This window comes from Muscardinus avellanarius, assembly GCF_963383645.1.
Source record: "Muscardinus avellanarius genome assembly, chromosome: 7".
Taxonomy (NCBI): domain Eukaryota; kingdom Metazoa; phylum Chordata; class Mammalia; order Rodentia; family Gliridae; genus Muscardinus; species Muscardinus avellanarius.
In genome coordinates, this window is record NC_137793.1 from 32,785,505 (window position 1) to 32,810,687 (window position 25,183).

Genomic DNA, 25,183 nt, shown 5'->3' on the forward strand with positions numbered 1-25,183 from the left:
AAGTCAGCTGTGCCCTCTCACCCCAACCTTGTTGGTCACTGCCGAGTGCATTACAAGCCCTGTGCGGCTGTGCGACTTGGCCTGAGGTCCCGCTGCTCCCCGGATCCAGTTTCTCCACCTGTAAACTGGGGTCGTGGGGAGGTCTCCGTAGCCACAGGAAGGACAAGGTGTTCTTTGGGAGTTGAGATCCACTGCCGGGCAGTGGTTCCCACACACAGCGAGCCTAGCCCCTCGCCCAGGACTTGCCCTCCGCGCCCCCAGCCCCCTCCAGGCTGTGGCCAGTCCACCTCCCGCTTGGGGCAGCAATTTGTCTCCTTTTGAACCCCTCACCCCCAACGGGTTTCCCCCTTTGATTCGAGGCCTGGAGGCTTCCCCCAGCTTTGAAATGCAAACCCGCCTTGGCTGGGGCCTAGGGCGGCCCGGAGCTATAAAAGGCCTGGGTGGGGCGGTTGCTCGGCAGGGCCGGGAGTTCAGGTGAGCAGGGTCTGGTCGTCGGGGCGGCCGGCAGCGGCGGCTCCAGGGCCCAGCATGCGCGGGGGGCTCCGCGGTCACCATGTACGTGGGCTATGTGTTGGACAAGGACTCTCCCGTGTACCCTGGCCCCGCCAGGCCCGCGAGTCTTGGCCTGGGCCCGCAAGCCTACAGCTCCCCGCCCCCGCCCCCCGCGCCCCCGCAGTACCCGGACTTCGCCAGCTATACTCCTGTGGACCCGACCTCCATGCCCCCCGCGGCCTGGGGCGCGCCATTCCCTGCGCCCAAAGACGACTGGGCCACCAACTATGGCCCCGGGCCCACGGCCCCTGCCGCCAGCCCAGCCTCGCTGGCATTCGGGGCCCCTCCGGACTTTAGCCCGATGCCCGTGCCCCCTGGCCCGGGGCCAGGGCTCCTGGCGCAGCCCCTTGGTGGCCTGGGCACACCGTCCTCTCCAGGAGCTCAAAGGCGGACACCCTACGAGTGGATGCGGCGCGGCGTGGCGGTCGGAGGCGGCGGTGGCAGCGGTAAGGACCCTCCCCTCGCTTGTGTCTCTGGATGGCTCCCCGGGTGCTGGCAGGTGCTGAGGGACGACGCCCAGGTCGCCCCCAGGGTGACCTCTGCCCTAGCCCTGCTTGGGATCCCAAGCGTGTGACCCCTGACCACCCTGGCCTTACAGAGTAGTTCTGTTTCCCCTCTTGAATTTTAGTTGCTGAGCCTTAAGAAGCCCACCTGGACCCTCCTTCTGCATAGACAGGGAAATTGAGATCTCTAGCCGTGAGCACACGCACCTGTGGTTGTTGCAAGCCTGAGACTAGGAGGCAGGTCCTCAGATTCTATGGCAGGACTCAGGAGTGCTGACCCTGCTGGTCTGCCTGCCTGCTCCTTCCACTCCTATCCCACCCTGGCAGCTACGCAGCCGCCTGGAGAGGGAATAGCCCACCAGCTACAGCTACCGGCTGAGGCCCCCCAGGGCACTTCCTTTACAGAACAGGCTCCCATCTTACATCAAAGAGACTGGGTCCTGTCTTTGGCTGAGGAAGACTCACTTTGGCTAGTCTAGGGCTGGAGTCCCCACCTAGCCTCCCCATGGCCCTTCCTGAACTCTTGACCCGGGGGGGAGGGGAGGGGAGGGGAGGGAGGGAGAAGCAGGGCGGGAAGGTGGCTTCTGTTTGGCTGGAGTCTGTGAACCTCCTGCCCCCAGGCAGGCCTCTCTGATCCTCTTCAAAAGCAGGGGAGGGGGTAAGACAAAGGCTCAGCTTTAATAAGGGGTGGCCTGACCTTTATGCCCCCCCCCTTTGTCATGTATCAGGCTGAGTGTGGCTCAATAGTGACTCCTGTTGGCCGGGAAAGTGAACAAGTCCCCCTCCCTTGCCCAGATTGTGTCTTCCATGTCCTGACAAAGGCCACCTGGCCTTGGGGGTGGGAGGCTGGCCTGGCCACCCTTTGATGTCTGGCCCTCCTTCCCTGCCCCCAGCTGGGAGCTAGCCTGGGACTTCCCCACCTCCTGGCTCTTCTTTGCCATCTCCCTCACAACCATCTTGCACACACACACACACACACACACACACACACACACACACACACCCCGCAGATGCTGGGGAGTCCCCAATGCCTGATAAGGAGGCTCTGGCCCTAGCTGTAATCACATCCCTTCTGGGAAGCTGGAGGGACCGGCCACTCCTATCTGCCCTCAGGGAGCTATGCAACCTGGCTCTGCCACTCACCTCTGTGACCTTGATTAAGTTGTAACAGCTAACATTCTGGATCTTTTAACTCTATAACATTGCAGTGTGCATTGTTGTCACCCATATTTTGAAGATGATGAAGAATTTGCTTGTCAAGTACTTGCCCGAGGCCACATGAGCAGTAGCCAGTGGGGTGGGGATCCGCGTGGGGCATCTGAGCAGCGTGCCTTTGTGCTGAGCCTCTACCAAGGGCTTCTCTGAGATGAACCGTCATTCTGGGGTCTCAGTTTTACTGTCTGAAATGAGAGGCTTATAGCAGTTTGTACCACCTGCTCCAAGTTACAAAAAGACTCCTTTGAAAAATTTGATGGAAAGTACAGATCTTTTACTTGGAGAAAAGTGTTGCATTATGAGATGGATGATTTCAGAGGTTCTGGACCCCCCAAAGCTTTGTCTGTAAATGTCAAGATAAGAACCCCACATGAGATGGCAGAGAGGGCGTACTTGGGGGCTTGCCCTTCACATCCTGCTTGTGTGTATCTGGAAGTCTGGAAGAGGCTGCCCACCCTTCCTCTCGTCCACTTGCTAACCAGGTGACTGTACAGTGACTGCCCCAAAGCAAAAGAATTTCCCCTGTTACTCCCAGAGAATAGAGGCAAAGGCCTCTAGAGGCGAGGGGCTGCAAGGCTCCCCAGAGAGGTTGCCGCAGGAGCCGGGAGCCGGGTGAGACCCGCTCTGCTGAGAGTACAGAAGCCCTGGCCTTTGGAAGCAGGAAGCTGCTGCCTGTCTTCTCTGAGCACAGGATGCTCACAGAGTTGGGATGGAGTTACAGACTCTCCCTGAGACCTCCAGCCCCTCTTTGGCCTCAGTTTCTCCTTCTGGGCAATGAAGGCACAGGTTTCCAGAGGTGGATCCTGGGTGACACTGTTGACTGGGACAGTAGGAGGAAGGTCACTGCGGGTCACTGGCCCTCAATGCCCAGTCACACTGGCCACCCTTCTTGACCAGGCAGCCCCTTCTGCCTCCTCTCGAGCCTCCAGCTTTCTGGAATAGCCAAACTGGACAGTTAGAGAGCATAGAGACGGAAAACCGGGACCCAGGAGACTGTAAGGAATGTAGGTTTTACACAAGTAGAGGCCAATTCAGCTGGAGCAGTTTAAACTTTTCCTGTGGTTTCCCATCACATTTAGGATGAACTCCACACTCCCCCTGAAGACCCATGGAACTCCAGGATCAGCACCTAGCGGCTGCCCCCTCGCCAACCCCGCCCAGGCCACTCCCCTGGCACCCTGCTGCGGCTGCTCCAGCCTTCCTGCAGCTCCTCAGCCCGCGGGGTCCCACTCCAGTTCTTGGGCACCTGCTGTTTCTTCCTCTTGGAAAGCTCTTCCCTTTGGTTCTTTGCACACCTGATTCTTCCTCACCCTTGAGGTCTCAGCTCAATGATCACCTCCTCAGAAAGGCTTTCTGTGAGTCCCAAAGTAGATGCCCCACGCTCACTGATAACCTCCCCTGACACCCCACGCTCACTGATAACCCTCCAGAGCGCTAACTCCAGTTCTAATGTACTTACCTACTTCTATGTGTATATGCGTGTTCTCCATTCCCAAGAGGAACAGAGCCATGTCTGACCCACCGTTGCATCCAGGCACCCAGCTCAGTGTGTGGCACTAGTAAGTGCTGTGGAGTGAAGGACTGGGGAGAGTGTGTGGAGAGAAGGCATCTCTGGGAAAGCGGGGAAGGGGGAGACCTCAGCTTTTTTTTTTTTTTTTTTTTTTTTTTTTTTTTGTGGTACTGGAGGTGGAACCCAGAGGCTTTCTACCTCCGGGCTATACTCCCAGACCTATTTTATACTTTATTTGGAAACAGGGTCTCACTAAGTTGCTGAGAGCCTCACTAAGTAGCTGAGGCTGGCTTCGAACCTGTGTAATCCTCCTGTCTCAGCCTCCCAAGCGCAGGGATTGCAAGCGTGCGCCACCATGCCTGGCTTGAGACCTCAGCTTTGACGCAGGCTTCTGGGGTCATTAGCTGGGGTTGGACCCATGACTGTGCAGCCAGCAGTTCAGCCTCGTGGCAGAAGCTTGGTTGCCCCCTCTCCCTGCTCCTGACCAGCTCGGGGAGTTGGGGTAGCCACGGCTGGGATTGAGGCTCCCATGGACCCTAAGCAGGAGCGGTGACAATGGGAGTGACGCGGGAGAAGCTGATGGGCGTCATAGATGAGTGTGGATCAGCTCTGAGGGTGAGCACCACTTGGCTGAACCAGGGGGGGAAGCGATGACAGGGCCTCTATTGTGTTTTTACTCTTTGCTTCTATAAATAGCAGTGTTCTCATTAGCAGGGTTATAACCATCCTTCTGTCGTGGGCTCAGCCTACTTCCTTGGGCATAAACAGAGATTCACAGATTAATGGACCACTGGGGTGTTTGTGGTTTTCTAGCACTCGGGACATGCTCACTCAGATGATGGTACGGTTGCACCAAAGTTTAGATCCTCGTCCAACCCCTTCGGCTTTCAGGTGGGAAAACTGAGAAAGGATGAACACGGCCACTCACCTGGTCTTCACCAGCTGCCTTCTGAACCGTTGCCTGGCTTACCTCATCAAGGCCCGTCCCCTGATCAAGAGCATCTCTGGCTCCCCGCTGCCATCGAACGGCCATTTCATGGCTGAAACCCCAGCCCCACTTCTGTGGTACTCAGAGCCCTCTTGAGAGGTGGTCCCAACCCAGGACTGAAGACACTCTCCCACAAGTTTGCTAGAAACAGAGATGCTCACAGAGATGGGAACAGCTAGGGAGAAGAGGTCTCAGGTTGGGATTGCATTCATGTTAGAATCTGTGTGGCCTCCGACAAGTTAACATAGATCCCTTTCCAGAGCCTGGGTTTCTTCCAACGTAGCTTTACAATGATAGGATTGCAGCTGAGGCCATGGTGCTATAAAGCGCAGCCCTGCACCTGTGACCACCTCTGCCAGGGCTCACACGCCACACTTCCTGCCTCACTGGGCTGGTCCCTCCACCTCCACTGTTTTCCTACCCCTTTCCTGTCTCCTCACCAGCTGTTCCTTCTCCAGGGCCACCTCCTCCAAGAAACCCTCCTTGATTCTCCCCACTCCAAGCACTGTATCAGGCTCTATTTTAACAACATATACGCTGTCTCCTTGTTTATCTCTGCCAGCTACCATCTATTCTCTCCCCAAGGACCAGTCCAAATCCATCCATCCCCACCCAGGTTTGTACGTAGTTGTAGCTCATGATAAAGCTAGTGGCTGGCACTGGCTGAGTCTTGATGTGTGTAAGCACTGCGCTGAGAGCTTTGCCTGAGTGACCCCGCTTAAGGCACCAAAGAGGTATAAGGACCTGTCATTGGACTCATTTTGCAGAAGAGGTTGGTGGGGCTCAGACAGGTTAGGTGGCTCGCCCAAGCTCACACAGCCCAGCAGCACAGGGTTCGTGTCTGTCAAACACAGTAGCACACGGTGGGGCGGGAGCCTGGCAGCCCCTCCCCGCTGCTTGGTTGCCCAGGTGGGAAAGGAGGCCAGTGGGAGTGAGAGGGGGAGGTGGGAGGAGGAGGGTGGGCCCAGTGGGGGCCCAGCTGTTTGAAGCCAGTTCTCAAGGCAGAGGCTCTATTTGACACCTCTGCTCTCAGATGTAGCTGGGAAGGAGAATGACCCAGTTAGAAAGTGGCAGAAGGCTTTTTTTGGTCGACTGCCCCCCCCCACCCGATTCCCACCCTCCCGCCCTTGGCAGATATTGCTGCTTAGTTCTTGGGAACCGTTCTGAAGATCCGAGGCAGCTTTGTTAGTGGCGGGGCTGGTGTATCCACGGGGCTGGTGTATCCACGGAAGTCACGGGCTGGCCTCTCAGGTTTCTGCTTGGCGCCCCTGGGGTTTGTAAACAGCATCTATAGCTAGAGTCAGGGCTGTTGCTGTTAACATGCTAAACCCTCCCCAAACCACACTCACCCCTCAGTGCACACATCCCCCCACAACAGCGGAGAGGAGCGAAGGCTCCAGGTCCCGCTTCTGTGCGCAGCATCCTCCAGTGCCCTCCCACTGCTCTTGAAGTCCATCCAGACGCCCCACCCTCTGCTGGAGGCTCTGCCAGCCCCTCCAGCTTCATCCTGTGCCTCTCTCTCATTCATTCATTCATTCTTTTATTCAGGTAGGTGGGCAGTACTAGTCTCTTCGTGCCACAGATTCTTCTGGGTGCTGACGATCATGGCTGGCAGGATCCATGAGGATCTGCTCCTCCCTGCCTCAGGGCCTTTGCACACGTTCACTGTCCCTGGATGTTCTTTTCCCTCCTGACATGGAAGCTTCCTGCTCAGCGTTCAGACCTTGGATCCAGGGTAGCCCCTCGGGACACCTCCTCCACACTAAGGAAAGGGGGCTCCCCAGCCCCGCTGGGTTAAACTTTTGGTTCCTGGTTCGCTTTCCTTTACACCATGAATCACAACTGACAATTATTTCCTTACATGTTTTGTTTCTGTTGTTTGTTCTGGGACTAGGGATTGAACCCAGGGGCATTCTACCTCTGAGCTCCAGTGCCAGTCTTACTTGAGCTTTGATTTTGAAACGGGGGGGGGGGGTCTTCCTAAACTGCTGAGGCTGGACTCGAACCTGCGATCCTCTTGTCTCAGCCTCCCACATAATGAAATGACAGGTGGATGCCACCACACCTGGTGCCTGTTTGTCTTTAATCTGGCCCCTCACCACCTGAAAGAAGAGAAGAGCATATAAGTACCGAGAATCTATCATCCTAATAGTGCGAGCTTCTGTCCGCTGAGTGCTCAGCACTTTTTCAAATGCAGGATTTCAACCCAAACAGCACACTTCTCCACTGCTTAGGGCTGGGCTGAGGCTGAGGGCTCAGTGAGATGGGCAGGAGGTGGTGGAGATGGCCGGCTTGGAGGCGGGGAGCGAGGGAGGCAGGCTTTGGAGGCGACACCTAAGGCCTTGGCCCTAGAGACCGGAGGATGGGGCTGTCCTTTACTGAGATGAGGGGAATGAAGAAGTAGCACATTTATGTATTCAATATGGACTTATAGGCAGGTGTGGTGGCACATGCTTGTAATCCCAGTACTTGGGAGGCTGAGACAGGAGGATCACAGGTTCACGGCTGGCCACAGCTACTTAGTGAGGCCCTCTGCAACTCAGTGAGACCCTGTTTCAAAATAAAGAATAAGAACTGGGGCTGGGGGTGGGGGTATAGCTCAGAGTTAGAAAGGTAGAATGTCCCTGGGTTCCACCCCCATCCCAGTACTACCAAAAAAAAAAAAAAAAAAAAAACAAAACAGGCTGGGGCTCTAGCTGGTTCCATCCCCAGAACTGAAAAAAAAAAAAAAAAAAAAAAAAAAAGGGACTTACCGAGCACTCGCTGTTTGTCAACGTACTATGTGCTGGTGAGCGAACAATACGGTCCCCACCCACCCTTGCCTGGCACACAGGAGAAGGGCATTTACCAAGGCAGCATAGGCAGCTAGGGGCAGGACAGGGCTGGAGTCCAGAGTTCCTGGAACTCCACCCTGAAGCAGAGCCTGCAGGACCCCTGCCTGCAGAGGGGTCGCCCGGACTTTACTTCCAGCTTCTGGGGTACAGCCAGGGGCCAGGGGCCTGCGTTCCCCATGGGGTATCTGGTTAGGAAGGCCACAAGTTGTTCAGCCCAGGAGAAGAAACCAATTGGTATAGCTGCTCTTTGCAAGCCTAAGGATGGCTTAGGCGGCGAAACCTAGGAGGAGTGCGGCGCGGTGGTGACACAGAGCAGGCTGTGTGGCCACTGGCACACGCGGTCTGTTTAGGTGTGCTCTGCAGGGTGGGAATCTGGGCCTTGGAGGCAGCTGGATCCAGAAGTGTCCAACAGAACCTTCGGTCACGATGGAAGGCTCCGTACTGGAGTTCCCCGATAAGCCAGCCGCCAGCCCATGTGGAGTTCAACACTTGGAATACGGCTAGTATGACTAAGAAACAGAAGTTTACATTGCATTGAGTTGATTCTAATTTAAATAGCTACGCGTGGCTAGCCATTGTGAATTAGACAGCAGCGGGAGGTCCCTCTCGGGAGTCTGGGCGGGCAGTCCCTTCTGGGCCGCCTCCCTGCCCTCCCGCTGAGGAATCTTTCCTGTCTCTTTTGGCTCCTGTTTCTCTGTGGCATCGCCATCATTGCCGTCTTCATTTCCTTCATCGTCACAGATAGTTTTCATGAATAATCACCTTGCTAAATAGATGCTCACACCTGGCTCCATAACCACCACAGAAAGTAAGCATTGCACCTTCCTTTTGTGAGTGAGTAACCCAGGGTGCGAGGAGGTCCGATGACTTGCCTGGGGATGCACCACCGGCTTGCGGCCAGCTTGGGTTAGAATCTGGGTTACAGTCAGATGTGGCTGAGTCTAAAAACAGTTTGCTGCCTCCCAAAGCCAGGTCAGGTTGTGGGCCTTAATGGAGAAGACAGAGCCATGGATGAGGCCAAGGTGACCTGAGAGGAGGAAGAGGAGCAGCAGAGATGGCAAAGAACTCTGACTAGGAAGGAGGGGGACACAGGAGAAGAAACTCGGCCAAGGCTGTGTGGTTTCTCATAAGAGTGCCTGGCCATGGTTTTCCCCTCCCAGCCCCACGGCAACCTCATCTCCTCTCCAGGGCATGAGCAAGAAACTGGGATGCAGGACTCGAGCATGGGCCAGCAAGACATCCATCTGACAGGAAACTGGTGTGGTCAGGCCCACCGCAGCAGAGGTCCCGCCCACTGCTGGTACAGATGGAGAAACAGCCCAAATTGGACATCACATGTCCAGCTGGAGGCCCAGCCAGAGCCCCTGGTCCCAGGCCAGTGTGTTTTTTGCCCTGTGGCTTCCCATCAGGCAACAGTCCCCCGACTCCCAAGGGATCCCTCCAACATCCGCTTCTGCAAATAGCTCTGCTCAGCTTTTCATGTCCAGAGCTCTTCGCCCTTTGCACACCGCCTTCACGTCCACAGGGGGAGGAAAGCCCCGAGAGGGCTGTCCTTCAGCTGAGGATGGCCAGGCTGGACCACACCGCCGCTCTCTCCTCCAGCAGGGTCTGGAAACTCACTGCACACCTGGCCTTTCCTCAGCAGAGCAGCGCACCACGCCTCAGGGCTGCCTGGCATGGCTACCTTCTCTGCCCTCTTGCTGGAGTTAACCTGGATAGCACCTCACTGGTTTATATGAAAGCTATTTGCGTGCTCAGCATATTTGCAATTCTTTCCTCTTTTTCAAATATGATAAAAAAAAAATGTCCACCATCCCTCCAGTTCAGTCCACCTCTTTCCTTCCCCACTCTGGTTTCCAGGTTTTCTTGTCTCTTCCCACCATGGGGCACAACAGGTTAGCTCTCCCTTCAGCAGGTGTGGATATAGAGACCACGTGAGGACGGGGCTGGCCAAGTCCTCTCCTAAGTCAGGGGCAGGACTGGGACAAGCCCTCAGAGCCCCCCCCCCCTTGGAGCCCCAGGCTCTCCTTTAGTTTCAGCAGGTACTGGAAAGACGCTGGCCAGAGGCACCCAGTCTCCTGGGATGGAGCAGGAAGGCCAGTCCTCTGAGGGCCCCGAGCTCCTTGTCTTTCCCATCGCTCCTTGCCCATTGGCTCTGCAGCTGCTCTTAAGTGACCTGACAGCCTTTCTGGACCTGTTTTTCCTCTTTCTTTTCTTTCTTTCTTTCTTTCTTTCTTTCTTTCTTTCTTTCTTTCTTTTTCGGGTCTGAGGATGGAACCCAGGGACATTCAACCTCTGAGCTACAAAAACAGGGTCTCACTAATTTGCGGAGGGCCTAAGTAGCTGAGGCTGTCTGCTAACCGTGATCCTCCGGTCTCAGCCTCCCCAATGCTGGGATCACAAGCATGTGCCACCACGCCCGGCTATGGACCTGTTTTTTCATCTGGAAAAAGGACTCTTTGGAATAGAGTCTATGGCCGCCCTTGCCTACCACCCCCAAGCTCCTTCCCAGTAAAGGCCCCATGCTTTACTCCTTGTCACCCCTAGAGTGGCACCACAGACATGCGTGTGCTCCTATTACCTCCTGCTCTACTTGGCTGGGGGCTGTGCGGGCAGTGCCCTCCCTGCTGGCATTGGCTGGCGTGTTTGGCAGTGAGGGGGTCTGGTTTCAAGGAAGGGCTCAGAGCTGTACAGAACTTGGAGGGGCCTTGGAGCTGATGCCCAATCCTTTTCTGTTGCACAGCAGGAACTGAGGCCCAGAGAGGAGGGGGACGTGTTCAAGGACACTCAGATAGCACAGGACTGGGACTGGGATCCAACTGCTGCTTGTTAAAGATGGCAGGGAGATGCGGATGCAGGACTGGGCAGAACCTGGCAATATGTATTTTTAACAAAACCCTGGCTGGGTGGGAGATGGGATCACCCAGGGACAGGCCACAGAGGTTTTAGGCCTGAATGTGCGGCCCACCCACCAAGGGCCAGAGCTGGTCATCCTCAAGACCACAGACCCAGCAAGAAGAGGGCAAAGGAAGTGCTGGCTCAGAGGCTGTTTGATTTTCTGGGAGCCACTCACCCCATCTTGCAGCAGAGGCCATGCTCTGTTCTTGCCCTGCCCGGGCTGGGGGGGGCCCACTGCTGACCACCGTGACTCCTGTCTCCTGTCCTCCAGCTGGGCAAGCCTGGTGTCCAGACTCTCAGACTGGGAAATCAGCCTTATTATTCTTTCAGCAATAATAACAAACATATCAGAGAATCATCAAACATTGGAAGCTTCACGTTTCCAAGTTGGAAGGGACCTTATAAATAAATGGTCCTATCCAACATGCCACCCATTGCACTGTTCCATCTCCCAACAATCATGTCAGATGGTCATCTGCCACTATTGGAAATGACTAGGGCCTGCTCCCTCCCTGTGCACCTGCTACATGCCAGGTACTGAGCTAGGCGCTTATTCCATCTGGATAAATCCCTCGTATGCCTCAGGGTTGAAGATATTAAAGGCCTTCCACCATGTGATAGGCTCTAGTGGTGTTTCTGAGGCCAGGTAGACCTGGCTTTGAATCCCACCTGCTTGATGTGTAGACCTCTCCTGAGCCTGTCTCCTCATCTCAAAAGCAGGGACAACAGTTACACAGCCCCATAGGTTGTTGAGAAACAGATGCAAAGTGCCTGGCACGTGGACATGTTGATTGTTAGTATAATAGTAATGATCTCCATTTTACAGATACAAAAAAAAAATGAGGCTTGGCCAATGAGAGGCTGCCCTCTACAACTAAAGAGGTCTTCCTTGTGCAAACACAATGTCAGGATCACTTGGAGGCTCACCTCAGCTCCACTGACTCCAAATTTCAGGGACAGGTTCTGTGTTTTGAGAAAACTCCCCAGGAAATCTGAGACTACAGGTCAGGAACTGGAGCCACAGGCCAGTAGCTTCCCAGGACCTCTACTTTGCATGCTTTAGGAGATGGGGAGATCCTGCCTTTCAAGGTAGCCTGTTCATAGATAGGGATGGGACATTCTGCGCACATCAAAGGCAGAGTAGAGATGGAGCCTCTCATTTGAGCTAGCGATCCAAGGCTCTTCTTGCTCCCCACCCACCCCTGAAGGGTGAAGGGCTCCCCACTATCCCTTCCTCTCACCCATTCACAAAGGCATCTGGCCCAGAGGGTTACTCACTGGGTGACTGGGAGTGGCTGGGCCCTTGTCAGACACCTGTTACAGGAGCCTGGACTTCCCCCTTAGCCCCAGTGTTCCAGGAGCCTGTAAATCATTCATCCCAGGTGTTCTCCCAGCCCTCTCCAAACCCACTGCCCTCATGCATCACCCTGTCCCCTCCTCCCTGGGCTCCAGAGGAGGCATAGGTGCTCAGAAAGGAGAACTGGGAGGAGGCATAGGTGCTCAGAGAGGGGGACTGAGAGGTAGCTTGCGGCAGTTTTGAGTTCTGGCCAGAGCTGGAATGGAGCCCAGGACTCCTGGCTATTATTAAAAATGTAGTCCAAGCCAGGTGTGGTGGCACAGGCTTATAATCCCAGTACTTGGGGAGGGTGAGATAGGAGGATAGCCAATTCACAGCCAGCCTCAACAACTTAGTGAGGCCCTCTGCAACTTAGTGATACCCTGTTTCAAATTTTTAAAAAATAGGGCTGGAGATATAGCTCAGAGGTAGAATGCCCCTGGGAACACAATCCCAGTACTCCTCTTCATGCCCTCACCCTGCATACACACAAAATACAATTCACATCTGCACATGGGAAAAATCTAAACACTCCAAAGTCTCTCTTCTACCTGTGATTTTCCCCCACCAGTTCCTCTCTCCAAAGAAGGCAGCTCCAATTAATGGCTTCTCATCTGTTCCTTAAAAAAAAAAAAAAAAACCACTATATGGGTACACAAAAAGTCTGAGTGAGTCCTCTTCCATTTTTATAAAAAAATAATGACATATTCTTTGTACCATCCTATGTTATGCTTTTGTTTTTACATGTTGTCCGCTTAGAGTTTTATAATTCCTCCTCCTCCTCCTCCTCCTCCTCCTCCTCCTCCTCCTCCTCCTCCTCTTCCTCCTCCTCCTCTTTCTCCTCTCTTCTTCTTCTTCTTCTTCTTCTTCTTCTTCTTCTTCTTCTTCTTCTTCTTCTTCTTCTTCTTCTTCTTCTTTTTCTTCTCCTTCTCCTTCTCCTTCTTCTTCCAGGATTTAACCCAGGGACATTCTACATCTGAGCTGCACCTCCAGCCCTATTTTTTCTATTCTTTATTTGAAACAGGTCTCACTAAGTTTTGGAGGACTTCACTAAGCAGCTGAGGCTGGCCACAAACCTGTGGCCTGTCTCAGCCTCCCAAGTACTGAGATTACAAGCGTGCACTACCATCCATCCTGCCTTCCTTCCTTCCTTCCTTCCTCCCTCCCCCCCTCCCTCCCTCCCTCCCACCCTCTTTCTTTCTTTCTTTCTTTCTTTCTTTCTTTCTTTCTTTCTTTCTTTCTTTCTTTCTTTCTTCTTTCGTGTTACTGGGAATGGAACCCAGGGGCTTTCTACCTCCAGGCTACACTCCCAGACCTATTTTTATATTTTATTTGGAAACAGGGTCTCACTAAGTTGCAAAGGACCTCACTATATTTAGCTGAGGCTGGCTTTGAACCTGCTCAATCCTCCTGTCTCAGCCTCCCGAGTACTGGGATTACAAGCGTGCACCACCACGACTGGCTCCTTATTTCTTTTCAATGCTATATGATGGCATAATGCTCTTCCCTGTGGATATCTCATCTCTTGTTTAACTGGTTCCCTACTGATACACAGGTACTTGTGTTTTTAGTCTTGTACTATCAGAAACAGCTACAGCTGTGGGCAGGTCACTGTGAGATCAACTCCTGGACATGGGATTCACAGGTCCAAGGTGATACACATGTTAAATGAGGAGGGAAACTGCCAAGTTGGGATCCAAAGAGGATGCTTCAGTTATCTCTCCGTTTTCTGGGCCACATGAAGAATCAAACATTTTGTTCTTTGGTAGAGTTCTTTTAATAGCAATAAGATTGTGTGCTTTCAACAGCTTGACCTAATAGAAGTTGACCAATGGGTTCCTGAGCCCACCAGCTCTTCTCCAGGGCCAGAGAAAGGATGTGGAGGTCTCTGGGCCGGGTCTCCACTGGCAGTGAGGACAGGGGAACTATGCAGCTAGCTGCTTGTATCCATCTTGTCCCTCACCTCTTTGGGAAGAGCCAGGTCAAAGGTCAGAACCCCTGAGTCTTGGTTCACATCACCACCAGTTGGACAGTCTTCAGGGTTTCCCCATCCTTGAAATGACCATAGCACACCCTTGCTGCTTGTCAGGAAGGGCGAGAGGGAGAGCTGAGTGTGGAGGGAAAGGCCTTTTGGAGATGCTCAGATAGAGGTCTGGGGGGGCAGGGACCCTCATCTCCTGCCCAGGCCTGCATTCCTCCTGGGGGTGGCTGCAAGGCTTCCAGGTGTTGCAAACTGTCCAACTCCAGTCCCAGCCATGCTCTGCCCTTTATTCCCGAGGTAGAAGTGGAGGGGTGGTCTGTTTTGAGGCTGTCGTTGCCAGTGTTTAGGGGGATAAGTGGTGGAATCAGTGGTTCTTACATTGGCAGGGTAAGGTGTTGTGCACTGGAGGACATGGCCTTGGGCAGGCCTATGCCTGCCTGGACCTCCAGGCACCCTGACTGCATAGGGAGGTTGAATGAGAGGGACTCACCAGACCGCTTTGGACTTCTGGCTGCCACGTGCCATCCAGAACCACAGCCTCTTCATCCATAAAATGGGGAAAGAGCAGACTTTCAGGACCCCTTCTGGCTCTTGCCCATGACCTCATCAGGCTGTGGACTCTGAGCCCTGCTGGGCTTTGGCAGTGGCGGTGGTGGTGGCCTCAGACAGAACTGTTTTTTAAGTCAGTGTTGAGTTTTCTAGGCGACAGAGAGACCCATCTGGAGCCAAGGCCCCGGCAGCCACTCCCTGGGCCCTTTCCTAGGGCTGGACCTGGCTGACGGCCGAGGCTGTCCTGGGCCGTGTTGGGCAGCCGACTGAGGTCAGTGGCTATGGAGACGTTGCTGTGGTTCTGCTGCTCTGGCAGAAAACCTAGGGAGAAGCCGCCCGGGGAACATCTGCTGTCTCCTCGTTCTCCACAAACCATTTGGCTCGGGAGGAGTTCAGTGGCTGTCCTGCCAAGCTGCGTGGGCGTCGGGGGCGGAGCCAGGAGGGGAGAGTTGGCAAGAGGCAGAGGGACAGGCAGCCCGGGGCTGTGACCATGTTCAGCGTGGGGCATTCGGGTGAGGTGGGCAGGAGCCCACGGTTATCCTGAGATCCGCCACCTCCTGGTAGAAGCGCGTGAGCTGGCGCAGGCCTCCAATTGTCAGCCACGTGCTCAGCTTCTCACAGGAGAAACTGGGGTTTAGTCAGACTCCCACAGCAGCCCAGGCCAAGCATGACTCGTAACGTTCTCCTCAGACAGAACTTCCATCCTGGCCCCAAAGAAAGCCCGGCTCTGGTGCAGGCTGAGCCCCATCTCAACGCCAAGCCGCCACCTTCTTGCGCCTGGCTTGGCCTGCTGCCTCTTCCTCCCCCCAGTCTGTTGTCCACACGGCAGCCAGAGAAACATGGAGACCACCAGAGAGGGGGCCTTGCACCCCCCTTTCTCAGCTCCTGCACCATCCTCCATGTTTACAGCACCCCAGTCCCACCAGCTTCCTCGATGTCCCTCAGACTTGTAACCCTGCCTGACCACGGCCGCGCTCTTGATACCTCTGCCTGATGCTCCCCAGCTGTCTGCAAGCCTCATGTCCTTTAGACCTTGCTCAAATTCCCCTTCTCAGTGTGGCCTTTGTGGGCGAGTTTATTAAAGTTGTTGCCTTTTTTGTGTGTGTGGTCCTGGGAATGGAAGCCAGGGGCTTTCTACTTCCAGGCTACGCTCGTAGACCTTTTTTATATTTTATTTAGAAACAGAGTCTCTCTAAGTAGCTGAAGCTGTCTTCGAACTTGCGTAATCCTCCTGTCTCAGCTTCCCAAGTACTGGGATTACAAGCATGCACCACCACGCCTGGCTTTGTTTTGTTTTTAGATATGGTCTTACTATGTTACCCAGGCTGGCTTTGAACTCTTTTATTTTTTTTCTTTGAGGGTCTAGGGATGGAACCCAGGGGCATTTGACCTCTGAGCTATACCCCTTGCCCTATTTTTTTATTCTTTATTTTGAAACCGGGTCTCACTAAATTGCAGAGGGCCTCACTAAGTAGCTGAGGCTGTCCGCGAACCATGATCTTCCGGTCTCAGCCTCCCAAAAGCTGGGATTACAAGTGTGCGTGCGCCACAATACCCTGCTTGGCTTTGAACTCGGCTTTGAAATCTTCCTGCCTCAGCCTCCTGCATGGCCAAACTGTTAGGCACATTGCCACCATGCCCATTGGAACCGCTCTATTTAAAATTGCAACTCCCAGTACTTGGGAGGCGGAGACAGGAGAACCACAGGTTCTAGGCCAGCATGTGGTAACTTAGCAGGAACAGTTTTAAGATAAAAAGTAAAAAGGGCTGTTGGTATAGCTTGGAGGTAGGATGCTCCTGGTTTGAATCTTCAGGAACACACACACACGCACGCGTACGCACGCACGCACGCACACGCACTCCTCCTTAAATTCTCAGTCCTCCTTCTCTGTTTTTCTTTCCTCTGAAATACTTATCAATTAACACATCAAATATTTTCCATACTTTATTTTTGTCTCTCCCCTAGAACCTGAGCATCCTGAAGGCAGGGATTTTTTATTTTGCTCACTGTCTACCTCTGTGAGGTTCTCAGCAGGATCTCAGCAATGACCTTGGAATGACCTAGTGATGTTCCTCTCTGGATGCAGGCCAGAGTGTGGATGGCCAGCACAGCTGACCCTAGCCCCTGGTGCAGGCCCAGCTCAGAGCTCGGTGTCGGGCCTTTTGAGGCTCCTGGCAGGTCCTAGAGGTTCGTCAGCCACCCCAGTCCTTCCTGTCTGACGTCAGGACTAGTGTCTATCAGGAACTGGGGTGCCTTGGCTCAGGTATTTCCAGGCTCCAACCCTGCCCCAGCCAGGTGGCCTTCCTTGTCCTCTTCTCATGCACAGGAGGAAGGAGCAGCTGACATCTTAGTGTACCTGTTCCTGCCAGGTGTCCCCTTCATGCCTCTGATGTTCATACACATGGTCCAAGGACCCCTGAATCAGAACCCCTGGAGAGTTTTAGACATGCAGATCGTGCCCCCATGCATTCAGGTACCACAGTCCTGAATAGGGACTTGGAGAGCCCAAGCGGCTGGGCTGTCACCACCTCCCCTGGGCTGTCACCACCTCCCCGGGGAGGTCTGTTGCATAGCCACAGCTGGCAACAGCTGGTTTAAAGCTGGTGGAGCGGGCCATCCGAGGAGGGGTCTGGGTAAGGAGGCCAGTGAAGCCCCAGCTCCCAGGGCTCCTGCTCGGGCCTTCTGTGGGCACCCCCAAAAACTTACCCTCCCTCCTGGCCCCTTCTGCTTCTCAGGTAAGACCCGGACCAAGGACAAGTACCGTGTGGTCTACACAGACCACCAGCGCCTGGAGCTGGAGAAGGAGTTCCATTACAGCCGTTACATCACCATCCGGCGGAAATCAGAGCTGGCTGCCAATCTGGGGCTCACAGAACGACAGGTGGGTCCTCCCCACCCCATCCAGGAGCAGGGCCAGGCGTCTGTCTTCCAGGTCACCAAGCAGATTACAGAGCTCAGCAGAGGGAGAACAGAGAGGCTGCGTCTCCAGGCCACGGGCAGGGCACAGCACATGGGGGTGCTGCCCACCAGTCTCCGCGAAACCTGACCTTCTTACAGCCCTAATGGGAGGTGGTGGGTGGGGGCTGATCAGTTGTCTTTTTTTTTTTTTTTTTTTTTTTTGCAGGGCTGGGGATGGGACCCAGGGGCATTCTACCTCCAAACTACACCCTCTGCCCTATTTTTTATTTTTTATTCTTTATTTTTGAAACAGGGTCTCACTAAGTTGCGGAGGGCCTCAGTAAGTAGCTGAGGCTGTCCATGACCCAGGATCCTCCAGTCTCCGCCTCCCAAATGCTGGAATTACAAGCGTGCGCCACCATGCCTGGCTCCATAGCTATTTTATATTTTATTTGGAAACAGGGTCGCACTTAGTTGCTGAGAACCTCAGTAAGTAGCTGAGGCTGGCTTCGAACCTGTGTGATCCTTCTGTCTCAGCCTCCCAAACGCTGGGATTATAAGCGTGCGCCACCACGCCCGGCTCTGATCAGTTAGTTATCTTTAAGCCTAGAGGAGAGGACAGTCAAGGGCACAGGGAAGGCTCCTGGAGGACGGGCCCAGAGCAGCCCTGAAAGGAAAAGGCTGGCCAGAGGGAAGGGAGGAAATTCCAGAGGGTAGAATGTGCTGGAGGCCTGGAGGCCTGGGTGTCTGGAGCCAGGCTGAGGCCAAGACACCAGTGGATGAAGATGAGCACACAGTCCTCCCTCTCCTCGTGTTCTGTCTCTCCCTCCCACCACCCACCACCCCTCTATTCTGTGATCCCACAGGTGAAAATCTGGTTCCAAAATCGGAGGGCAAAGGAGCGCAAAGTGAACAAGAAGCAGCAGCAGCAGCAGCAGCAGCAGCAGCAGCAGCAGCAGCCACCACCACCTCAGCAGGCCCTGGACGACACCCCCACCCCAGCAGGCCCAGCCCTGGGGGGCCTCCTGGGTGCCTCCTCCCCCATGCCTGTCAAGGAAGAGTTTCTGCCCTAGCCCCTCCCAGTCTGTGGGGTGGAGGGCAAGGAGCCTGGGGACTCAGGTGCTGGGCTGGGGCTTCTGCAGGAGCCCAGAAGGCCTGGTGAGTCTCAGGCCTGTCACTGACCTTTGGGGTCACTGTGGACCTGTCACCCACCCACCCTACCCTGCATCTCCTCGGCCTGTCGGTGCCATGAGCCTCTTGGCTAGGGACCTCATCCGGCTCCGGTGCTCCATGCGTGAGGGCAAGGGAGCCCAGCGTGGGGTGCCTCGGTCTCCTAGGGGCATCTCAAGCCCCAGAGGACCAAGACAAGGCCCCACCTCCTCCTCCCTGGGCTCAAGGCCTGAGGTGGGGGGCTGCAGTCGGCCCCAGGCTGACTATGTCCAAGGGGCTACTGCAGAGAGAGAAGCTGGAAGGCCTGAGACCTGAGGGCAGGGGCACGGCCCACCTCTCCTGCCTCTTCCTGCAGCCTCTTCTATCCACCCATCCTCAAGCCTGGCCCACCTCTGGCCACCCTCTGGGATGCGAAACCCTCTCCACTCACCAGCACTCTTGGGACAACTGCAGATAGAGGGGCCCTGCAGGGGAGAGGGGCCCAAGTCCACCCTGTGGGGTCCCATCGCCCCACCAGGCTGTCCACCAGGGCCCAGGCCCCAGGGAATCCCAGAGTGTCTGGACCAAGCAGTGGTCACAGCTGGACAGGAATTCTATAGAGGGAGTGGGATCTCTTAGATTCAGCTTCAAGAATAATTTTTTCCTCTTTTAAAAAAAATGTATAAAAAGAAAAAAAATTTTAAGAAACATAAATCATCTCTACCCTTCCCTAACAATTGTGTATTGCCTTCCCATTTCGTAAGCCTACAACAAGGTCACCTTTAAAATACATTTAAAAGATCAAAGCCAGACATTGTTAGAGTAAGTCTATGAGATCATGTAAACTCCGAGCCCATTTGTGAGCAGAATCATCAGACTCTTCTCAGTCCAGCATGTCCTTCAAGTGCTTTCAGTTCAGGTATTTCTTTGAAGTGGTAGCTTTCATGGGGCACCGTAGATGCCAGACATGAAAGGATCCCTGGAAGCAAGCAATCTGTCCCCCAAAAGTTCCACTGGGAAGACTGCCACTGGCCAGTCAGGTCTGTGTGTGTTGGGTACCACAGGAGTCAAAGTACCCAGAGTGCAGGCTCCTGGCTTATCTTTAAGCCTGGAAGGCTTCCTGTAGGAGGCGATGTTTGAACTGAGACTTTAGAGACTAGTGGGTGTCGGTCATGCCAAGAAGGGAAAAATGGTAAAAAATAACCTGAGTGATATGAGTTTAAGAGCTGTGATCTGTGGGGGATACTAAGGATCACACTCAGGGGCATTCTACCTTCAGGCTACACCCCCAGCCCATTTTACGTTTTATTTTGAAACAGGGTTTCCCTAGGTTGCTAAGGCTGGCCTCAAACGTATGATCCTCCTGTCTCAGTCTCCCAAGCACTGGGATTATAGGCCCAGTTTAGGAGTATTTATTTTGTCCTTTTAAACTCCCGGGAAGCTGGGCATGGTGGCACAAGCTTGTAATCCCCGCACTTGGGAGGTGGAGACAGGAGGATGGCGTAGGTTTGAAGCCAGCCCAGCTGGCTTAAGAGACCCTGTTTCCAAATAAGAATGATATAAAATAGGTCTGGGCATATAGCCCGGAGGTAGAAGGGCTTCCAGAAACCCCAGTACCACAATAAATAAATAAATTAATTAATTAAAAATAAATAAACTCCTAGGAAAACCAGGCATGATGGCGCACACTTGTAATCCCAGCATTTGGGAGACTGAGACAGGAGGATTGTGCAGTTTTGAAGCCAGCCGAAGCTATTTAGTGAGGCCCTCTGCAACTCAGAGAGACCCTGTTTCAAAAATACAGAACAAAAGCCAGGTGTGGTGGCGCACACTTGTAATCCTTGCGCTTGGGAGGCGGTGACAGGAGGATGGTGTAGGTTCGAAGCCAGCCTCACTGGCTTGAGAGACCCTGCTTCCAAATAAAAAAATATAAAAAAATAGGATAGGTCTAGGAATGTAGCCCGGAGTTGGAAGGGCTTCCAGGAACCCCAGTACCACCAAAATAATAATAATAATAATAATAATAATAATAATAAAGAACAAAACATAGGGCAGGGGGTATTGCTCGGAGTTAGAATGCCCATAGGTTCCACCCCAGTACTGCAAAATAAATAAATTAAATTAAATTAAATTAAATTAAAATAAATGAACTCCTGGGGGGAGCTGCTGTTGTCCCTCCTCTCTGGGTGGGCTGGAGTCTGCTCCCTGGGGCCTTCTCTCCCAGAGGGCTCTGGTACCAGCTGCCTGGCCTCTGTTTACTGTTCTGGGAGGCGGCTCGGCCATAAAGCGTGTGCACAGCCTGCCCGCCATTGCCCTTTGCTCCCGGGGCCCAGAATGACGATGCGCAAGGTGGCTCTGGCCTGCACAAGCCCCTGCGGCCGGCAGGCAGCTCTTTCTCTTTCCGCTCCTACCAGTGACCTAGGAAGACACCATGGCCTTGTCAGCCACAATAGACACCTATGACACAGGAGCCAGGTGGTGCCAGAGGGAGGGCCAGGGTTCCCAGAGCAGAGGAAAGGGGGCTGGCAGTGAGTGAATATAGTTTTATGATCTTTAAAAACATTGGCTAGCCAGACGTGGTGGCGCACGCTAGTAATCCCGGCATTCGGGAGGCTGAGACTGGAGGATCGTGGTTTGCGGACAGCCTCAGCTACTTAGTGAGGCCCTCTGCAACTTAATGAGACCCTGTTTCAAATTAAAAAGAAAATAAAATAGGGCAGGGGGTGTAGCTTGGAGGTAGAATGCCCCTGTGTTCCAACCCTAGACCTGCAAAAGAAAAGAAAAAAACATTGGCTGAGCCGGGCAGGGTGACCCACGCTTGTAATCCTCGCCTTTGGGAGGCTGAGACAGGAGGACAGCCTCAGCTACTTAGTGAGGCCCTTTGCAACTCAGTGAAACCATGTTTCAAAATAAAGAATAAAAAATTGGACTGAGGATGTAGCTCGGGGGTAGACTGCCTCTGGGTTTCACCTCCAGTACCACCAAAAATAAATAAATAAAATAAAATAAAAACATTGGCTGCATGATCCCGGGGTAACTCCTTCTCCTCTCTGGACCTCTTTTTTCCCCTCTATGAAACAGGGGCGGGGGCGGGGGAGCTTATCTTCCAAAAAATGAATGGCCTTGGTCAAGTAAGTTTGGAAAATCCTGCAGCCTCCACTCCTGGGAGCAGCACAGTTGCTCATCAGCACATGAAAGGCTCCGACAAGACCCGCAGCAAAGAAACCATTTTGAGTCCTGCTTTCCCCCTGGGAGGCCCCACTAGTGCCCATCAGCTTCCCCAGAACTCCACACACTCCCGAGTGTGGGTGCTCTGGGCTGGGGAGCCAGGCCTTCTGTGACTCAGCAGAGAGCACAGGTGTTGTGGCCTGGGTTCCAGAGTGACTGCGTCCAAGCAAGTTACCTAGGTTCTCTGAGCCTCGGCCTCATTTATCAAATAAAAACACGATAGCTGGCCTTAGAACGGTGTATAGCGCAGCCCGCAGCACGTAGTGTCTCAGCCGCCTGCCTACAGGGAGTGTGCGATGCTGGCGGCCCCCACCACAGTGCTGGAGACAGATGGTGGCTGTGAAGATCTGAGGCAGGACAAGCCTTCCCCAGCCTCAAGAAGACCTCTGCCTGGCAGGGTGCCAGTGTCGGCCACATAGGAGGTCACATGGGTCCACAGGCGGGGGTGGGGCTCACCTGTTCATTAGTATGAGCTTTGTGATGAGGAAATTCACCCAAGATGACTTCCAATAGTGCCACAGGCTGCCTCTGAGTTTCCTGTCCCCTAAAGCATTAGGGACAAGGAAGGACCCCGGCTCCCCATCATGGGTGGCTGATGATGCTTCGCACATGTGATTTCAGGTTCCTGCTCTGCCTGGTGGCAGCCCTGTACTGGAGACCTGGGAGCCAGAGATAGATGTGGCTTAGCCTAAATTGGCTCTCCAGGGCCCACAGCCTGCTCATGGCCTCTAGCAAGTCAGAATCATGAACATCAGTGCTAGGTTTTGCGGGTACACCCACACGCACCCCACGTTGAGAACCTGAGACTCTGGAGGAGCCAGTCCCATCACTGAGAGCCAGGAAGCTGAGTAGAGTAGGCCACAGCTCAACTCTAGATTGGGACTCAGGGTTTGGGAGAGGAATGCTTTCAAAAAGGGGGTCTCAAGCAAAACAGGTGTGTGTGTGTGTGTGTGTGTGTGTGTGTGTAAAAGAGAGGGAGGGAGAGAGAGAAAGAGGGAAAAAGAAATGGGCTGTGATGGCAGGAACAGGGTACAGGAAGATGCAAGCCTAGCCCAGGGTGTCTTTAGAGGGCACCCCAGTCCTGGTGGGCTGCTCCGGAACCACTTTCTCTGCACCACGCCAGATGGTCTAGCAGTCTGGAACCTCAATTTTCACAGCCACCACTCCTGGTGTAGCAAAACACATGCTTCACGGTGATAAAATCTGATCGTTTAAGCAAATTAAAAATGTTTATTTATATGCATTTTAAAATATCTCCCTATATGATAAAAGGAAGTACATTTTCATCTAACACTTTTCTTAAATCAGCACACATCTCAATTTCACTTCTGGTTTTGACATGAGGCCAGGAGAAATACTGAGAGAGAAGAAGGAAGAGAGAGGAGGGGAGGGGGCAGGGAGGCCAGGCATTTGCCAAGTGGATTCCCAAGTAGTTATTTGGCTGAATGGTACCCAAACCCCCTTGGGATGGGAGAGAGGGAATGTCGGTGGTAGTAATGGTCAAACGCGTTTGGTCACCAACTCCTGGCCACTTGTGTGATCACAAAACTGGCGCTTCAGTGGGTGGAGTGAGTGGTGTAGACAACGTCTTTCAGGAAGTCTTAGAGTTTTGTTTCCCAGCCAAAGTCTGGTGATGTGGAGAAGGTGGCAGAGAGGTGTGGCCCAAGGGTGGAGCCTGGGTTACACCTCTAGATTCCAGGTACAACTCTGCCTCTGTATCACCGAGGCTGAGTGATTTGGCAAGTCCTGCCCCCTCTTGGGCCTCAGTCTGCCCAGGTGGAATGCTTAACCTAGATTGTTTGCACACACCAAACTGCTAGTGACTATACCAAAGCAGTGGTTACCACATGACATGTTTGCTCCAGGAAGGCTAAGGTCTTGGCCCTGTTCCTCTCTTTTTTTTCTTGGGTACTGTGGGCAAGGATCTGGAAAGAGGCCAGTCCCAACGGAGCATAGTGGTGCCTGAAATCCCAGTGCTTGGGAGGCTGAGGCACTGGTTGCAGGTTTGAGAACGGCCTCGGTAACGTAGTGAGATTTAGAAACCTAGCAAGACCCAGTTTCAAAATAAAAAATAAAAAGGGCTGGGAGCGTTATTATTCATTCTAGAGATAGAATTCCCTGGGTTCAATCGCCAGTACCACCAAAAAAAAAAAAAAAAAAAAGGCCAATCTCCTGGGCTCCTGAGCCAAGTATCTCCCCACTTCCTGTTTGTTTCTGAGCTTCTTTGATCATCCATGGGGTCTCACAGAGCCCCGGCACCAATAGGAGAAAGGAGTACTTCCCAAGGCTGCTGCCTCTGCTGTAAGAGCTCTAGTGACTGGGCCTGGGAGAGCAGCCCACAGCTCCTCTGCCTTTATCTACAAAGTGCAGAGACTCCTTGTCTATGTGACCGTGGGGCACCTGACTTCCCTCCGGTGAGAGTTTCCTCACCGGATGAGATGCGCCAACCTGTCTTCTCAGACTGTTAGAAAGAATTAAAATAGGTTATTAGGTGTGAGAGTGTATAAAGCACACAGTGGGGGTCCTAGTGGTTGCTGGTGTTCACGTTCATGCCCCCTAGGCCCCACACAGGCAGGGGTGGCCATGGAGGTGGCTCCTCCACCTGGGTCTAGGGATCCCAGTCTGCCTGCGCACCAGGCTTAAGGGAAGAGCAGCTGAGTGGGCGGGAGGAGAGGCAGCCCTCCACGGCAGTGCTGGGGCCTAAACCCTGCCCTCCTTCAAGCCCCAGGGCTGAGGGTATTCTCATCCTCCCTCCCACTAGAGGCCCACCTCTGTTTATGGTTAATGTTGGAGAGTGGCAAGGTTGGTATGCACATGCTGGTCCCCTGGCACACATGGGCCCAGCAAACAGAGGCATATGGTCTCCCTAGCTAATAATTTCCCATCCTAGCCATGGACCCACTGAATCGTCAGGCATTCTGCGAGGTCAGTCACAGATGGACTGGCTGGTGGCCCATTTTACAGATGCAAAAATCGTAACTTTCCCTAGTGGGGCGGAAAGGAACCTGATGCTGATAACCTAAGTCACAAGCCATCATCACCAATGACAAGATGGCCTGGCCCTTCTCTTCACCCAAACTTCTCCGTTTCATTTCAGCCCAAAGAAAGGAGTGTTGAGAAGCACTCCTAGACTCAAAGTTCATGAAGACTCTGGTGTCCTGAACCAGCTCTGTGACCTTGAGAAAGTAACAACCTCTCTGTCCTCCACTTTCTTCATAGGAGCGCTGACACCAAGGTGGTAAGATGAGGCGCCTCCTGGCCAGGTTAGGTGCCCGTTAAATACTAGTAGATTGGATATTTGGTAACTATCTGCCTAAGGTGGATGGGGCCAACCTTCAACCAGCCAATAAACATTAACTGAGCACTTAGTACGTGCCAGGCTCTGTGCTACCTGCATCCTGTGCTAGGTTCCATCTGCCTGAATTCCTTGCACTCCTATAAGGGAAATGAGATTCTCATCCCCATTTTCCAGAAGCAGCAGCTGTGCAGGGAACTTAGGTCAGGAAGGAGAGACGGGGATGCTAGAGCGTCCATGCCTGCC

General features: G+C 53.7%; 1 protein-coding gene across 1 annotated transcript; it reads left to right on the forward strand.

Annotated features, from left to right (window-relative positions):
* Window positions 1-553: 553 nt before the first annotated feature.
* Window positions 554-18,338, forward strand: CDX1 (caudal type homeobox 1; the record flags this gene model as incomplete). The annotated part of the gene is made up of 3 exons (XM_080699135.1): window positions 554-998; window positions 17,103-17,248; window positions 18,132-18,338. The coding sequence occupies 3 exons, from the start codon at window positions 554-556 to the stop codon at window positions 18,336-18,338; spliced, it is 798 nt and encodes a 265-aa protein (XP_080555261.1).
* Between the last annotated feature and the right edge of the window lie 6,845 nt (window positions 18,339-25,183).